This window comes from Leucoraja erinacea, chromosome 13 (genome assembly GCF_028641065.1).
Source record: "Leucoraja erinacea ecotype New England chromosome 13, Leri_hhj_1, whole genome shotgun sequence".
Taxonomy (NCBI): domain Eukaryota; kingdom Metazoa; phylum Chordata; class Chondrichthyes; order Rajiformes; family Rajidae; genus Leucoraja; species Leucoraja erinaceus.
Genome location: NC_073389.1, coordinates 32,365,302 through 32,383,773, shown reverse-complemented (window position 1 = coordinate 32,383,773; position 18,472 = coordinate 32,365,302). Strand labels below are relative to the sequence as shown.

The 18,472-nt window shown below is 40.2% G+C and overlaps 1 protein-coding gene across 1 annotated transcript in view; it reads left to right on the top strand.

The window, feature by feature from the left end:
* nufip1 (nuclear FMR1 interacting protein 1) overlaps positions 1-18,068 on the top strand; it is a 31,171-nt gene extending 13,103 nt beyond the window's left edge. Inside the window, exons 4-10 of the mRNA XM_055644800.1 lie at positions 3,887-3,949; positions 4,116-4,192; positions 9,081-9,173; positions 10,509-10,759; positions 12,920-13,057; positions 14,094-14,320; positions 15,201-18,068. Coding sequence (XP_055500775.1) covers positions 3,887-3,949; positions 4,116-4,192; positions 9,081-9,173; positions 10,509-10,759; positions 12,920-13,057; positions 14,094-14,320; positions 15,201-15,578 — 1,227 coding nt within the window. The 3' untranslated portion in view covers positions 15,579-18,068. The remainder of the gene's footprint in view (positions 1-3,886; positions 3,950-4,115; positions 4,193-9,080; positions 9,174-10,508; positions 10,760-12,919; positions 13,058-14,093; positions 14,321-15,200) is intronic.
* Positions 18,069-18,472: the final 404 nt, after the last annotated feature.

Below are 18,472 nucleotides of genomic sequence, written 5' to 3'. Positions count from 1 at the left end.
TATCTTCTCTTTGATATCATGGGCTCTCATCTTGTTCAGCTGCCTCGCATGCACCATCAAATTAGATTTGGTTCATCAATTAGACTGCTTTGTTTAAGAAGGTGTTGAGCTGCTGAATACTATACACAACCATAGAAACATAGAAAATAGGTGCAGGAGTAGGCCATTCGGCCCTTCGAGCCTGCACAGCCATTTGATATGATCATGGCTGATCATCCAACTCGGTATCCCATCCCTGCCTTCTCTCCATACCCCCTGATCCCTTTAGCCACAAGTGCCACATCTAACGCCCTCTTAAATATAGCCAATGAACTGGCCTCAACTACCTTCTGTGGCAGAGAATTCCACAGATTCACCACTCTGTGTAAAAAACTGATTTTCTCATCTCGGTCCTAAAATACTTCCCTGAGATGAGAAAATATAGTATTTCACCGCGGCCTTGGCGTGTCTTGTAGATAATCAGGAGGTTCTGGGAAATCATGAGTTGAACCATCTGAAGAATACCCAGATTCTGATTACCTCTTTTGGCCAGGATGCTTAGGTAGCTTCTTCATTTGAATTGATAATTATTGATTGTACCCAAGGTGTTGATGGGGGATTCTACCCTGGTAATGACATTGAATGTGAAATGACAATAGTTGGGCACTCACTTGTTGGAGATCATCATCTTTTCATCGAGCGTTGAAAATATTACTTTATTACCACTTTCAAACCAAATTGTTTGCTGTTTGGGCTTTGCTACATGAAGGCACGGCGAGTGAATTAAACACTGATGATTGATACACAACCACTTTGTGATAAAATGTAGGTCATTAAGGAATCATGTGATGATTGCAATTTTGGACTATTTTTCTGAGATGTGGCACAGTATTCACAACGTACTACTTTTGAGTAGCCTAGTACTTGAATCACCAAGACAAAAGGCTGCAGCCCAAGTGCTAGTAAGTGGGATTAGCATAGATGGATGCTTGGTGGGTGCATGAATGTGGTGGGTCGAAGACCCTCCTCTTGTGCTCTGATTCTAATTGTAAATCAATGGGCCAGGAAGGCATCGCCACTCTTTGAATTATGTCACTCTATCTATTTGTCCACCTAACATTTACTGTCTCATCTGAGTAACCAGCTCTGACTAAACAAGCGTTTCAGTGCTGGGAGATCATGCATTGTCTTTAAACTATGACTTTAGCACCTTGCCTTCGAACTTTGCTTATGTTGTCGCTGAGCCAAGGATGTAGCAGACCTGGTTCAGTTGAATAAAATGAAATTAATACCACACACATGTAATATTTATCGCAGGTCTCTTTTAATGTTTCAGCAGAGTAAAATCTTTGAACCTACTCTGACTGCTCCTTGCAACACTATGGACTGACCACAGGCAATTATTTCTTGATCGGAGCTTGTGTGGTATTTGTACTTCTGCTGAAATTAGCTATTGCAGTGCAGATTTTGGTATATTTTCTGATATTTATTGACACTTTGGTTCAGATTTTGCTGTCAAAAGATGTCCCACCGTGCTTAGAAAAAGGTTGCCCTATTGATTTAACAGCAGTGGAGGTTTCATTTCTCCCAACACTGTCTTCTAACAGCTGTGGTGTCCTCTAACATTGATATCATGGAGCAGGTTAAACGTTTCTCAAACAACATGCCAAGAATGAAAAGGTGCACATCTTAATTTCATAAACATTTCCTGGAATGTAAAATTGTTTTTGTCGGAATAAGAGAAGTGATGTAACATGATCAGATCTTTAAGTACTTCAAATGGCAGAGAAATTTAAATTTACAATCTTCGGGGAATGAGAATCCTGGAGCAATTAATATTTTAATTACTTGAGGCACTGCTGAGATGCACCTCACTTGATAGTGTAACATTTCTGTAGCATCAAGCAATTTGCTAACAAACTCAGTGTTGGCCGGAAACTGTGTTGGGAAGTGGACTGTCAACATTTTGGGACTCTTCAACTGAACTGAAAGAGCAGAGGGGTGATGGTCAGTGTAAAGAGATGGGGCAAGAGTTGGTAAGTGGCAGCAGCACCCAAGTGAGGAGGGGTTGATGGGCAGATGGTGTCAGATGGAGGAGTGGAGTGTTGAAATGTCAACAGAGCAGCAAGATGATCAGCAACAAAGGGCTGCCAATGATGGAAACTGATAGGAAAGGAAGGTGGATCATGAAACCAAATAAGGGAGATAGGGTGGATGAGGGGACACAGGCAGAGGACAGTGTTGGTGATGAACAAATTGAGTGGGTGAGGGAGGGGAAATAAACTAGGTGATAATGGGAGGGTGGGGTGTTGAAAAGAAGTGTGCAGAGGATAAATCTTATGTTTTTGTGTAATATTTCTGTTTTTTGTTCCATGCCAAGATAGATTGATGACTTTGACGTATTGCACTGCAGTTTTATTTATTACTGTTTGCAAGCTAATCAATGCATTTTCCTACATTCATTTCAAAGTATAGTCAACATTGTCCTTTGCCCGCCAGTGAAGCACTTTAGGATGTCTTGAGTTATGGAAAGTTTACGAAAACCTGAGAAGCTTCTTGTCAATTCATTGATTGATAGGGAAGGCTGCAAGACAACATTCTTTTTGAAGGACAGGAAACCACAGAGAGAAACACGCGGTCTTTGCACACGGTTGCATTTGCAGAAGTTCCTATTTGATTTCTTCCATTTATTATACAAAATACCTGAAGCATCGCTGTAATGCTTGTCACATTCCAGGCCTACCTTTGTAATCTTAGTCTGACATTGACTGTATTTTGCATGCTTGCACACAGAGCATCATGTACACTAATTCATCTCTGTGACTGAACTACATGACAAAATGTTTTAAACAAAAATCAGACCTCACTCCCTGATTTATCCTTAATTTTTTTGTACTTTATTTTCAAATATTTTGACCTTTTTATTATTGTTCCTTTCTTAACTTTTAGCTATGCTTAATTCACTTTTTAATCCATATTTTCAGTTTGTTTCTTTATAATTTCTGGTGGGGTATTTTACTATTCCAAGTGAGCTGACCACTGTGAGTGAGCACTTCTTGTGCTCTACAAATGTGTCATAAAAGGCAGAGAATTTAAAAGTTACAATCTTCAGGGAATGAAAATGTACCCATAAAATTACCTGAATCTAATGATTAAATCACAGGTTATTTAGCCTCTGCGCCTATTCTAACCTTTCAAGAATCTTTTTGCTCTAAACTCCTTCCATTTGCAGATTTAAATGCCTATTTTTAAGGTAGTGATTTAAGTTCCTAAGACATAAGAGCAGAATTGGGCCATTTGGTCCATCAAGTCTACGCCCATCTTACTCTACCATTGGGGCAGTATGGTGGCGCACTGCTGGACTTGGTGCCTTACAGCACTAGGGACCCGGGTCTGATCCTGACTACGAGTGCTGTCTGTACAGTGTTTGTACGTTCTCCGAATGGGCTTTCTCAGATTGCTCCGTTTTCCTCCCACATTCCAAAGACGCACAGGTTTGTAAGTTAATTCGCTTATCCTAGTATGTGGGATAATGCTAGTGTTCAGGAATTGCTGGTTGGCGTGGACTCGGTGGGCCGGAGGGCCTGAATTTGCACCGTTTCTTTAAAACTAATCATGGCTGATATATCTTCCCTTCAACACTATTCTCCTGCCTTCTTCCCGTAAGCTTTGACACCCTTACTATTGAAGAAACTGTCAATCTGCAGATACGTGTGTGTTTATATATATTTTTTTCATTTATTTTGTTCAGGAGTTACCTTAACAACAATTTTTAAAAAGTGAAAAAGGAGAGATCAATTCATGTCAAATCCTTGAATGAAAAGGAAAGTGATTTTGGCAAGGTAATAACAGAAGATGCAACTTTGAATATTCCATTAGTCTAAATTTCTCTATCTCTTTCTGTCAGTGCAAAGTTCAAGGTTGCAGTTTCAATGCCCATGAGAAGCTGGTTCAGATTCATTGGAGAAATGTAAGTGTTCTACTTGATCTAAAATTGTGTTTAGTGAAGAATTAAAATGGACTTCACTCTGCTGAATGTTGTTCTTTTCCATCTGTTCTGAAATTCATGGGGGAAAGATAATGTATATTATCCATAAAATTGCTGAGGACATTGTTTGCTCTCCTCTTCCAAACAGGCACATGGGCCAGGAGCACAAAGAATTAAACTGGATACTTCAGAAGAAATTGCCAAATGGCGTGAGGAGAGAAGGAGGTGAGCTTTGTCTGCCATGATTGTGTTATATTGTTAATCCATCGGGGTTATGGGGGGTATACTGTGGGTTCATTCTGAGTGGGTAGACTGGATTTTTGCCAATAAACATTGCTCCTGAAGGGACCGGAATAACTTTGGCCTGTTTTCTGATCGGGTAAGAAAGTACTGTTTATGTGACGTTAAGCTTGTGCCTTTATAAGAATGTTGGCAAGACAGGGTGGTGGAGGGGGTGAAGAATTCCAATTTTGAGATTGTTGAAAAGAATGGGTTTGGGTAGAAGACAGTCAACCTCACAGTTTGCCACTTACACTGTGCTAAAGACAGATTCGTAACAAAATCTGATTAGATGTTATTAAATGGTTTACTCAGACCAGGCAATGTTATACAAAAGTACTGTAAATGTTATATATTCTAGTCTAGGACATTAACAGCTCATTTTTGAGTGGACTTCCAGGTCTCCTTTGAACACAGATCTTCCATTATAAAGCAATACAGTTTGGGCGAATGCACCAAATGGGCTTTGTGAACTATGAAGAGGTTTTGAAGTGTAGTTGCATCAATTACATTGAAAAACACAGCAGCATATTTGAGTACTCCACGACCCCACAAGTGAATTACAGCTGGCCAACCTGCTTATGGTGCTGATTGGTGAAAAAACTATTAGCTGGTCTCTCTGCCGATTGTCTACTTTTTAAACAGTTGCCTGCAATCTTGGACATGTCAGTAGGCCAGCAGGGTTAACGTTTCTGGCCGCAGAACAGTGAGAGGTTAATATGTTTTAATGTGCGGAGTCTGCTTTAAACACTGATCTCATAACTTTGAGGCGTAACTGCTACAACAATCATTTCTCAGCATTAGGTGCTCGATTTACATGTAATTACTTGTTTTTAGACTGCATGATTATTAATTTTTGAAACTCAACCAATACTAAAGAGGGCTAATGGGTTGCCTAAAATTGCAGATCTCATTTAACAGACAGCAATTTTGGAAAAGATGAAGTTGTAAATCTAGACCAGCACTTGAATCGCTAAGGCGTAGACGAACATGCGCCAAGTGTGGGTAAATGGGTCTAATATAGCAGACATGTAGATATCAGCCAATTAGGATGTTGGCCTATTTTGTACTGCACGACACTAATTAAACTAAACTGCCAAACCTCTCTCTAAAACCATGAACAAAATGTTAGTCTCCGGTTTTTAATTAATTTACTTGAATTTGTAAAATCTTTTCTGGAGCGTTGTCTCAGTTCCCTCAAAAGTTATTTGTAACTTTTATATTCTGCACTCTGGTTATTTTTCTCTTTGCATTACCTCTATATTGAATGTGGTGTGTTTTGATTGGATAGCACAAATAAACAACGGCTGTCACTGTATCTCGACACATGTGGCAATATACCAATACAATTACAATTGCTTTGCATGCTTGAAATGGACCCGTACTTAAAATGATGCTGGATCTTCTAACAGTGTTATTCCTGGTGACAGCTAGAATTGTTGTATTTTGTTCTGCTGCTTCAACTTGAAAAATTATTTCATGTCACAAACTATGTGAAAACTGGCAGAGCATCCCATGCTCTAGGTAACTCTCCATTGATTGTTAATCATTTAAGGGATGAGGCGTTTCAGACTGAGCCAGCATTTAATTGCCCATTCCTAAATGCCCTTGAGAAGATAGCAGTGAACTGCCTACTTGTACCGCTGCTGCCTTTGTGGGTGTTGTTACACCCACAATGCTGTTGGGGACTGTTCCTTCATTTTACCCAGGGGCATGGATATATTCCCAAATCAGGATGGCAGAGATTGTGGATTTGTAAGGTGCCGTTTAAAACGTGGTGAGTTGCAACAGTGCATCCTGTAGACAGTACAAACTGCTACTAAGTTGGAGTTAGACACAAAATGCTGGAGTAACTCAGCCGGACAGGCAGCATCTCTGGAGAGAAGGAATGGGTGACGTTTCAGGTCAAGACCCTTCTTCAGTCTGCATCTTTTGTATTGTCACTCAATGGTTTTAGCTCAGACGAATAATTATTCCAAGCCCTGTTCCACATGACCACCACTTCATATGAATTTAGTTGGTAATCAACCACTACTATGTTTCTACCTAGTGTATTCTTTTACATTAGTTTTGCTCTGTTGAACACTGATACCAGTACCATCATGATGCAAGCTTGTGTTAGGCCTCATCCTCTGCCTACATGCAACAGAACATACAATACCAGGAATGCACATGTGATTAGGCAACAACTGAGGAGCGATAACTTATTTCGCATATTGGGTTGATGACGAGGGCAATTGGCATCTTAGCACTAAACCACTTGCAAGTGCTGCTCCAAATTATATTCCATCATTTAGCAGTATTTTACTGTCCCTTTATCATCACTGTGTATCCAGGAACATAGTACCGAACAATATTGCAGTGGTATTATCACTAGCACTGATTTAGAAATGGCTTCCTTAAGGTATTTGTGGATGGAGCATAAATACTGTCTTGCCTGCAACATCCACATCCTGTAAATGTGGAGAATTGCCCCAGCTTGTCTTGTCCACAAAAAATGTGACCAAAGCAATCTGCATAATTATTGTAGAAGCAAAAAACTGCAGGTGCTGGTTTACAAAAGACACAGTACTGGAGTGACTCAACGGGTCATGCAGCATCTCTGGCGAACGTGGATAAGTGATGTTTCGGGTTGGGACGTTTCTTCAGACTGATTGGGGGATAGGTGGGGTGGAGGAGGAAAGTTGATATAGGCGAGGAAGGTTTTCATAATTTTCCCCCAGCATTTCCCTCTTATTGTCCTTAATTATTGTCTCAGCAGACTATTCTCAATTTTCATGGAAGGCACTATATTTTGACCTACTAACTGTTATTATCACAAATAAAAATTTATAGTTTAAGATTTGAGTTATAACTGTTATCCAATACTTTGACATTATGAAGTTGCAACATTTATGTCCACTTTAGCTTTTCCCACTGAGAGTAGGGAAGATTCAAACAAGGGGACATGACATGAGAATTAAGGGACTGAAGTTTAGGGGTAACATGAGGGGGAACTTCTTTACTCAGAGAGTGGTAGCTGTGTGGAATGAGCTTCCAGTGAAAGTGGTGGAGGCAGGTTCGTTTTTATCATTTAAAAATAAATTGGATAGTTATATGGATGGGAAGGGAATGGAGGGTTATGGTCTGAGCGCAGGTATATGGGACATGGGGAGATTATGTGTTCGGCACGGACTAGAAGGGTCAAGATGGCCTGTTTCCGTGCTGTAATTGTTATATGGTTTAGGGAAAGGTGATAAAAGGCCTGGGTTTCAAGCCTCTTTTGAAAAGTGGCATCTACTACAATGTATTGCTTGGTGGTCTCTAACTAGATTTGTGCTCGTATGAAATGATGCTTGAGCCAACATCCTCATAGAATGTAGAACAGTACAACACAAGAACATGCTCTTCGGCCCATAATGTCTGTGCCAAACATGAATCGGAGACCATCATTATCTACCTGCTCAGGATCCATAACCCTCATTCCCTGCATATCCAAATGCGTATCCAAAAGTCTTTTAAATGCCATTAACCTATTTGCTTTAACCATCACCGCACCAAAAATCCAAGCACTCGTTAACTGCTGCGTGTAAAAATAAAGAAATAAAGTAGGGGGAAAATTGCCCTGCACATTTTTTAACTTTCCCCTCTCGCCTTAAACCTGTGCCCTTGATGTTTTTGATTTTTACGTCCTGGTGAAAAGATTCCTTTTCTAAAGGAATCTGAAAAGATTCTATGCCTTTCATAATTGTATATTCTAGGGTCTCCCCAGAACCTCTGGTATCCAGAAAAAACAGTCCTAGCCTTTTAAACTATCCCTGTACCTAATAACCACTCCAGGCATCATTCTGGGAGACTTTTCCAAAGGCTCCACACATGCTTCCTGTAACGGGGAACCAGAACTGCATATGATACTCTATATGCGGCCTAACCATAGTCCTATAAAGCTGTATCATGACTACCTGAACCTTGTACTCCATGTCCCAACCTATGAAACCAAGCCTACCATATGCTTTCTTTACCTTCTTATCTGCTTGTGCTGTCACTTTCACGTAGTTATGTACTTGAACCCCAGAGCCCCTCTGGACATCAATGTTGTTAAGGGTCATGCCATTAATTGCAGATTTGTCCCTTGTATATGAGGTCCCAAAGTCCAACACCTCACACTTGCTCGGATTAAACTCCATCTGCCATTTTGCTGCCCACCTCTGTAGCTGATCTATATCCCGTGTATACTTTGCCAGCTTTTCTCACAGTCCACAACCCCAACAATCTGGGTGTCATCTGCAAACTTGCTAAACAACCCTGTATATGTTTACATCAGCACAGATCTCTGGGGAACTCTACTGGTCACAAATGCTCAACCTGAAGATTGTCTTTTCACCACAACCTTCTCACTTCTATCAGTAAGTCAGTTCTGAATCCTCTAACCCAGTTCCAAATCCACATGACCAGGTTACTATTCATTCTGTGCATCTTATCTTCTGTATCAGCCTGGAGACGCTATCAAATATTTCTTTCCATTGAAACGAGGGTTCTTGTCATCTGAACCATTGATGCAATATAGTGGAAGTGGTTTGTACTCATTTTGGATCAATGTGACCAACTGATAAACATCTGCCTGATTATCAGCTGATGTAAGACATGGGTATTTTGGCAATGGAAGGCGGAAGTGATATTTTACACTGGTCTGGTGCAGCTTCTGTTTCTTGTTCGGGTCTTCTCAGGTGTGTATTTAAATACGTTTTCTGGCATAAATAGCTTTTTGAACGTTTCGTCCATCTCAAAGCCATCATTGTGAAATGGGTTAAAAGACTGAATTGTTGCTGAATAGCATTTTCTGTTCATTGGTCAGGAATTTTCCAACTTTGGCAAATATGACAAGGAAGAGGAAGGCAAGTCAAGAAAAGGAACAACGAGGAGAGATGTTGCAAACTCAGCAGTTTGGGTAAGTGTCTCTGGTTTTCCCTCCCCTCCTTGGGACTTGTGGGTATAAGGGACAAACAATCGGGTATTGGGAGGGGAGGGGTGGCCAGTTGCATAAATGGCTGTTAATATGAGCCTTAGTCATGAATGCAGCTATGTTTTTAGACCAGAAAAGCCATCACATTGAGCCCAAACTTTCTCTCAGTGCCTTCTGCTTTATTCCAGCTGTTGTCTTCCACAACACTTTCCTTGCGGTTAAAGTATAATTAAACTGAAATTTTGTTGTATTCTTGATGCTCTTAATTATGCTGACCAGTTGCATCGTGGCTTGGTTCGGCAATTTGAGCGCCCTGGAGAGGAAAAGACTACAAAAAGTAGTAAACACTGCCCAGTCCATCATCGGCTCTGACCTTCCTTCCATCGAGGGGATTTATCGCAGTTGCTGCCTCAAAAAGGCTGGCAGCATCATCAAAGACCCACACCATCCTGGCCACACACTCATCTCCCTGCTACCTTCAGGTAGACGGTACAGGAGCCTGAAGACTGCAACAACCAGGTTCAGGAATAGCTAATTCCCCACAGCCATCAGGCTATTAAACCTGGCTCGGACAAAACTCGGATTATTAATAACCCATTTTCTGTTATTTGCACTTTATCAGTTTATTTATTCATGTGTGTATATATTTATATTATGGTATATGGACACTTATCTGGTTTGTAGTAAATGCCTACTATGTTCTGTGTGCTGAAGCAAAGCAAGAATTTCATTGTCCTATACAGGGACACAGGACAATAAACTCACTTGAACTTGAACTTATGAAGCTTTTTAAGGATTTTCTTTCTTGTCTTTGAATTTAGGGATGTTATTAGTTAATGCAATACTTCATGTTGTATAACAGCAGATGTCCAAGGGTTTTGACCCTTAAAATTAATCATATTTGCAGCTAGGTTGCGATAAATCTGTGTAAATTTATTTCTAGTTATTAGAACCCCAGCAAATTTTTAATTCACATTTGTGAATGGAATCCGGCAGTATATTTTTAATTGAAAAGCGAGTGTTGGAAATATCACTTGGCATGTTGGAGGTTTACCCATGGGGATCTGTACAATAAGAGAATAGATTGTCAACATTTTACTCTATACATTGTGTGTTCCACTGGATTTTCCTGCAAGCATTTCTTGGTATCCAAGTAGTGAAGCTGTTTCACTTGTTTACCTTTACTTGAGTGAACCTTTTTAATTTGTCTGTTCCTCATTCAATACCACATATAATACTATAGTAAATGCTTGATTTATGCTTTTTATTTTGGCGCTCTTGTTATAATACAGTTATAACTCTGTAACTCTTGTTTTGCAGCAAAATGAAGGGACGTTGGAAAAGGACTTGTAATGGGAACAAAAGAGATTTCTGTGGAAGGTTTAATGACAGGAATGGGGGCCATTTCGGTGAAACGCACTTTGGTGAGCAGGAAGGCGCAAGTGCAAAGGGGGACACTGGCTGCATGCAGCCTAATGAGACTTGCAGTAAGCAACCAGAAAACAAGGAGCCAAAGAAAGGTGGTAAAAGAGATGTGGACCCTCTCGGCATGTTGGCACAACATGACGCAGGTGTGTATTGACCGCTATTGTGGAAATGTTCTGCATAGATCGTATGGGGGAGGGGAACAGGGAAAGCATTATGTAGCACCTTCGACTACCTTGGGAAGACCCAAAGTGCGTTATGGTCATCAAATTATATTGGTCATGTTCAGAAACAAGTCGGCCAGTTTAAGCACGGCAAATCCTCCAAAACCACCGCCGAGAATTTATATTTTTGGCTGTTTTGGAAGGATAAATATTGCCCAGCACCAGAGTTTCTCACTACCTCAGCTGAAACCATTCGGTCTTTGTATTCCTCTCTCCAACCCTACTAATTTGTCCTGCCTAATTTTTTAACTTTTGATTGACTGTATTTACAAAGGTTCCATGGTAGAATCGTGGCCACATGGAACACTGATTCTTGCTCTAGGGGCTTGATTTCAAATCCCAGCTTTAACAGCAATTCAGATATTACAAGCTCCACCGGTACTTTGCAATAATGCTAAAGTAGGTTTCCATTGTAGGAAGAAGAATAAAAACCAATATGGCACTTGTGCGTGTACATCATAATGGAAATTCTGGTGAAGCACAGGAACCACATTTGCAATAGAATATAAATTCCATAAAGAATGAGCAAAGAATGCCAGCAGGGGAAAGGTCTCTTAGGAAAAAAATGCACATCCCAATGTAAATGAATGAGTAAAGAGTTGTTTAATAAATAGGACGATACTGAATAGGATATGAATAGGCAGCATTCATTCGCCAAGATGAAGGTTCCTAACCTTGAAGGAAGGGAGGCAGGTCTCAGATCATTGAAATAAATGAGTCTGAGGTGAAAGATCTGTTCTTTGCCGACCACCAGATTCACACTTTGTTAATCTTGTTCACTACTTGCTGAACATTGCTGGTTTCTATTTGGCTAATGTGCTTGCAACTCCTCATCAAATTACTTTTGGAGCAAGCGAAATGAAGCATTATCTCAGTCTGAAAACACGTAGTTGAAGATATAACCATATAACCATATAACAATTACAGCACGGAAACAGGCCACCTCGACCCTTCTAGTCCGTGCCGAACACATAATCTCCCCTAGTCCCATATACCTGCGCTCAGACCATAACCCTCCATTCCCTTCCCATCCATGTAACTATCCAATTTTTTTTTTAATCCAATTTTTTTTTAATTTTTTTTTTTTTTTAATAACCATATATTATATGGTTATATTACAGGTTGGAGAGAGTTGTTTCCAATCATTATTTACCAAATTACTTCTGTTCTGATTGATTAAGATTGGATTTACAGCCACTTTGGCGGCGAAGCAGCTGTATCTGATTGTGCAGAATTGCAGTATTGTTCCTGTAGTTTTTTTTATGTCATTGGTGCACTCATTTCACTGTTGCCATCCTTCATCTTATTCAAGTGCCATTCCAAATGTGTGCCCCTGCCCTGTTAACCAATAATATGTTTTTTTGGGGGGGGTTTTCCTTTCTTCTCACCACTCTACATCAGTCTGAAGAAGGGTTTTGGCCCGAAATGTGGCTTATTTCCTTCGCACCATAGATGTTGCTGCACCCACTGAGTTTCTCCAGCACTTTTGTCTACCTTCGATTTTCCAGCATCTGCAGTTATTTCTTAAACCAATAATAACACTTGCTGGCAGTATAAGGGCTGTAAATGAGTAGGCCCTTTAAGCTAAACACATTAATCGAGAGATCTTCCCAAGGATCTCTGGATACATAGTGTATTTATGGGAACCTCCACCATGAAATTGCCCAGGATGATTTAAACTCCCAATAGATCACCAATCAAATCTGAAATTCCCAGTTGTTTCATCTACTCCATGGCAGCTGACCTGTTGATGCTTGAAGCCTGCTGATGGAGGAGCAAAGCATTCCAGGCAAACCTGCAATTTCCCACTGATGTTTTCAATGTTTTCAAATCACTTTTGTGCTATGATTGAAATGATGCGTGTGAGAAAAAAAAGTATCCATTCCATTGAGGGCTGGCCTTGAAGCTAGCTGGTGTAGTGAAGAGTCACCGGAGGAGCTCATGGCCAGGCTGACTGTCTGGATTAATTATGCAACATTCTGGCTGCCAATATGTGCAGCCCCCTGCTGGGGAATCTGTCTGTTTGTTGATAGATTTTGGCTGGAACTTGAAAGAGCTGAAAAGTTGTGTTTGGCCTTGCAGAGTCTGACAAGGACGAGAGCCGAGCTGGCGATGAACAAGCAGCAATCGTTGTTGTGCCAAGACTGATAACGTCAGGCCTGAGCGCACTGATGGGTAATTACAGCTCATCAGACAGTGGAAGTGACCAGGAGCCAGAGGGTAAATCTGAACAAATAGGTTTTTTTTAATTTCTGTTGAGGAAAATGCCATTCTTAATAGATTATTTTAGATCTATCATTACATTAAGTTGATTGGGGAGTAGATGGAACTGTCTAGGTTTTACAAATTTTCTTCCGAATCCTAGCACCATAATCAGTTAAAGTAGATTAATAGCGTTCTTTGGCCTCTGTGACCGAGGTTTGGTTTGAATCTAGGCTGATGACTATCTGATTATAAATCTTGGTGTTACTAATCATGCCTTGTCCTAATACAATTGTTTTTAATGGTTCTTTGCTTGAGACCAATCTCAATTTAGGTGGCCATCTCTTGACCTCGTACATTTTTCTCTGAGATTCACATTTTGTCCTTGTGAGCTATACAAGGGGGAACCCCCAAGGAAAAGGGAAAAGAGGTCTCCCCAGGAACAGCTGAAGAAGAGGTGTCCAGACAGAAATGTCTGAGAGTGGACTCAACTGGGGAGAGCTCAAAAGAACTGCCAACAACCAAGAAGCTATACATGGCCAAGTTATTGTGGTGAAGCTGGATCTGCCTACCCATCATTGTTTGGCATTGCTTCTCTGTAATCGATCCCCTTCCAAAGTTTAAATTGAAGCTCTGTACCTGATGATCATTTAGGTTCATAACCTGTGCATCATTATGATCTGCATAAGAATCGCAAGTACCTCCACTAAAGTCCAACTGGCAAAACATGAATAGAGAAATCTGATGCATCAGTGCTCTTGTGCCATCCCACAGCCCAAAGATGTGTGTGTCAATGGGCTAAGTAGCTTTTGTCAATCGCCCTAGTATGCAGTTGGTGGAATCTGCTGCGAGTTAATGGCAATGTGGAAAGAATAAAATGAGAATAGCGTAAGTGGATGCATAATGGTCATCCGATTCGGTGGCCTGAAAGGCCTGTTCAGATGAGGTAGATCTGACTCCGCCACTACATCTAACTTTGTACATTCTTTGAATGTGTTACATTAATCATTTGATTAAAACAGAACAATGTCAACCTTCCTAATATTTCTATCAGAAATCCCCGTCCGTATGCCTATCAAAGCTGTTGAAGAAAACGTTGCACTGGAATCTGCACCACAAAATGCAAATGAGCAGGAAACGAAAAGGTGCAAAAGCAGCGTTGCAGATTTGGAATTGGGCGGTCATTTCAAATGCAAGGATAACAGAAGAGGAAGAGGTAACGCACGAGAAAGACGGCCTTGCCGGCAGAAATTATCACCTTGGCCAACCCTGCTTGAAATGGTGAGAGTCATTCTCTGTTTATACAGTGCCACACACCTATATGCTCTGTTCGTATGTGTTGCACTTGTACTTGCTAGAGCAAAAGATTAAGTATGAAGTGTGGAGGCTATGTATGAATACTGTAAAAGATCAAATATACTTGGTCTTATGGCTAATACTCCTTTTCCACTTTCTCTCCCTCTGTGTGCCTAACAGTTCTTCCCAACTCCTGCTTATTAGCAAGTAGCAATCTCACGACTGCTGGCTGCACTGGTCAGCCCACGTGGAACAGGCCAGGGACTGGATTTTAACACCCATGTCTTCTATTCATCGATCTGTTGGCTAATTACATCCTTTATATCCTATTTATTTGCTGTTTAGGGTAGGCCAATAAAGTGGAAGTATGTTGGCTGCAGGTAGCAAATGAACCTCTGAATTAAAGGGTGGCCAAGACATTTGCAACAAAATATTGGTTCAGTTGCTGTTTCTGGTTCAGGTATGGGTGTTAAAATCCAGATTGGTTCTCTTGGTCATTGGATGAGGAATGAGTGAGCTTTATTCTGCATTGTGTATTTCATGATGATACATTGGTAGCAAAAAGTGTGGTGTTTTTCTTTTTCATCCAATTCTTGACATTTCAATATTTATTATAATCCATTAGTATTTCAAAGAGGGAATTCAAAAGCTCATGATTTAATATGGACTGGATCCAAAGAGTACTGTGGTTAATAGACTTTCGAAAGCCTTAAAATTCCTGAATCCGATTTTCATCAGATTTTATTTCTGGCAAGGCATCATATTTAAAAAAAAACAAAAAAACCTCAAGGTGAAGTGCTACCTTTTATATAAAAAAATAAAAAATAATAAAAAAAACAATCCTCTATTTTTTTTTGTGTTGCAGTTGTTGGCCAGAGACATTCGTCATGAAAGAAATGTAATCCTGCAGTGTATTCGGTATATTACACAGAATAAATTCTGGGACCTTGAACAAAAAGTAAATGGGGCGAGTGTCAGGCCACAGTTGTCAATAACATCAAGTGATGAGGAACCACATACAAACGGAACTGTAGAATGTAACACGACGTCCGGACCTGAGGCCTATGCACCTGGACATACTACGAGCCCGAAAGCTGAAAGGATGGGCCCGGGCCCTTTGCTGTCACCAAGAAGCTCACAATTGTTGTCCACAGCTGAGCTGCCAGAAGCGCCCCTGGTTACATTGCCTACAGTAGATGATGACATTTGGGAGACCCCGGAAGCCATCTGTGAAGAAAGATGATAAAGAAATCCTAAACTTGGGAAAAGGGCAAAGACTATTGGTGAAAATCTGAGGACTTCCGCAGCAGCATCTTTGTTTTACATGGAGATTAGAATTTGTTCATAATAAATTAAACTGCTTAAAATGTGATTATGACATTTCAGGCATTTTGAGCTGTTATTTGTTCAGTTTTAAATATGAATGTAGAATATCGGAAGTAATTACTTGCAATTTAAATTACTATTTCAGATCTTAAGCGTTTTATATTATTTACTCATTTTGTAAAGACTTGCATTTCTGATTATTTTCCTTTCTAAGTTATTTCCAGTCCGCTTTCTGTTAATTGTTCTGCAAAATGATTTCGAGAATCAGGAACTTAATGGAGTGCCATAGTCATAGAGCTATAAGTCAGGAAACAGGCCCACCCAGAGTGGCTGAGGTTGTTGTAACTTTTACCCAACTAACCTGAGGCTGATTGTAGAGTGATTAACCCATTTATGCTGCCTGACCCGCTGAGTTACTCCAGCACTTTGCGTCTATCTTTGGTCTCAACCACCATCTGCCGTTCTGTGTTTCTACATTTTGTCCAAACCCATTTAGAGTTTGGGGCAAAAGGAAAAACCATTTAAAATAAAATACATCCAGTTTTGTTTCATAAAACAATCTATCCTGCCTCAACCACCTCGCTGTTTTAAATTTAGAAATACTAAGGAAGTGTGAGTGGTTCCAGAATTTAATTCAGCATTTCAAAAGCTTCCCTTTTACACAGTAGCTGGAAATGCACCTCATCAAATGGTGCAGGGCTCTTGTAACAACGTACAGTAAAACACTGATAATCCAGTATCTTTGGGCTCTGGCTGTACTAACACCAACAGATTTTCCTGGTAATTCAATATTACCCCTTTTAATACCCAAACATGCTTTTTATTTTATTTTATACAGATGACTCCATAGTAATCTTTACTTTGAACCCAGTGAGATTAAAGGGGGCGATAAAGATAAAAGTTCAATGGACACAAAAAGCTGGAGTAACTCAGCAGGACAGGTAGCATCTCTGATGAGAAGGAATGGGTGATGTTTCGGGTCAAAGTCACCAATTCCTTCTCTCCAGAGATGCTGCCTGTCCTGCTGAGTTACTCCAGCTATTTGTGTCTATCTTCGGTTTAAACCAGCATCTGCAGTTCCTTCTCACACAAAGTTCAATGGACTCCTGTGTAATCATACCCATTCATGACCCCAACCCATGATGGCAACCCCATCCTGGAACTCAAGCTTGGGACTCCTCCTGCTCTATTCTAGGATGATATGCAATTGGGTGCCAAACCATCAAGATTTCTAAGCTATCGAATGCTGGATTTTTGCAGTTTTGCTGTATTCCTGCCTCCACCATCCCAAACCTTTGTTTGCTTTTGTCAGTTTGTTTACTGGGTGCAAGTTGCAACGATTGGTTTGCCCATCTGCCATGCCTATAACATTTCTGCATCCTCGAGTTTGCTGCTTCCATTCAGCATTGGTAAAACCTTGTAATTTATGTTGATTTATACAAATAAAATCATGTTTTCCGATATTCACGAGAGGGTTAAAAATGCCATTAATATGCTTCAGAAGTAAACCAAGCTTAGGTTAAGCAACTTCAAGGAGCTTTTGAGTGGTATGTCCCCTGCATCTGGCACTGATTTTAAGCTAAACACAGCACTGATAAATTGGTCTCGACTCTAAAATGAAAGCTACAAAATTAAACCTTGTTTATCTTTTGATGGTTTTATGCAGTTTGGGCTGTATTGATTATAAGCTGCATCCAATACAGACTGGAGAAATTGAGGCTTACCATTGTGATTTGAATATTCTTTCATCATCTAAGTGTGTAAACATGCTTAATGATGAAAGGCCTTCAAATTGCTTACAGTCATCAGGGAAAATATTCTAATCAATATTATTGCAAAATATTTCTAGCGTTGGGTTGGTTTTGTCATCTGTTTTGAATTTATACTGTGTTTTGAAGTTTGACATGTGGAGCCCTTCAGTATTTCCAGCTGCCTTTTGTTGTGCAATTGTGCTGCTTCCTGATGATAGAGCAGAGTTAACAGGTGTGACACCAACTGTGATGTGGGGAAAAAGATGGCATTTAAGACCTTGGTCTGTAATTGACTTGGTCCAAGGGAGGATTAAATGGCAAGGAGTGTGAAAATGGTAAACCAAAGCCCAAAAATGATTCAAATCTTAATTCAATATCTCAAAGCTTTGTGAAATACAACTAGGTTGTGACTGTAATAAATGAGGCTCCAAACTCTCTCATTGCTTTGTTTGAAGCTGCAGATATCATTACAACAGTTGTAGAACATCTGTGTTCCTTACAGCATCTTGGGTGTCATTTATCCTACAGTTGAGGATGTATTAAGTTTTTATTGTCTCATTTTATATCTTTGTAAGGGGTTTTGAGCCAACTAGACAAATTGAAATTCATCATGCTGTGTTTACTGACAATACAAAGGCAAGATGGTTTGTACCAAATACCCGTTAGTTAAATTATTTTCAAGACTCGACATGCAGTTGAGGGGAGATTGCAATTAGAAATGGTTTGAGTGCATGACTCTCTGGATCATTTGTTCCATGCTGGGGAAACAGCTCACCCTTGCAACATCTACCACCAAGAAAGTCGAGCAAGAACGTCATAAGAACATCAACTTTTAAAAAATTTTTTAAGCTGTGCACCATTCTGACTTGGATGGTATTTGTGTGCTATCCACTCAAAGCATACTATCAATGAGTACAATCAAGCCACAAAAGTACAACAAACAGGTAGTGTGAAGAGAAAAATATCTGAGGGCAGAATATATTGGAGATTAGTGAGTATCGCCATTCTTTCCGTCTTCCATCTGAAATAGTCATAGAGTAATACAGCATGGAAACAGGCC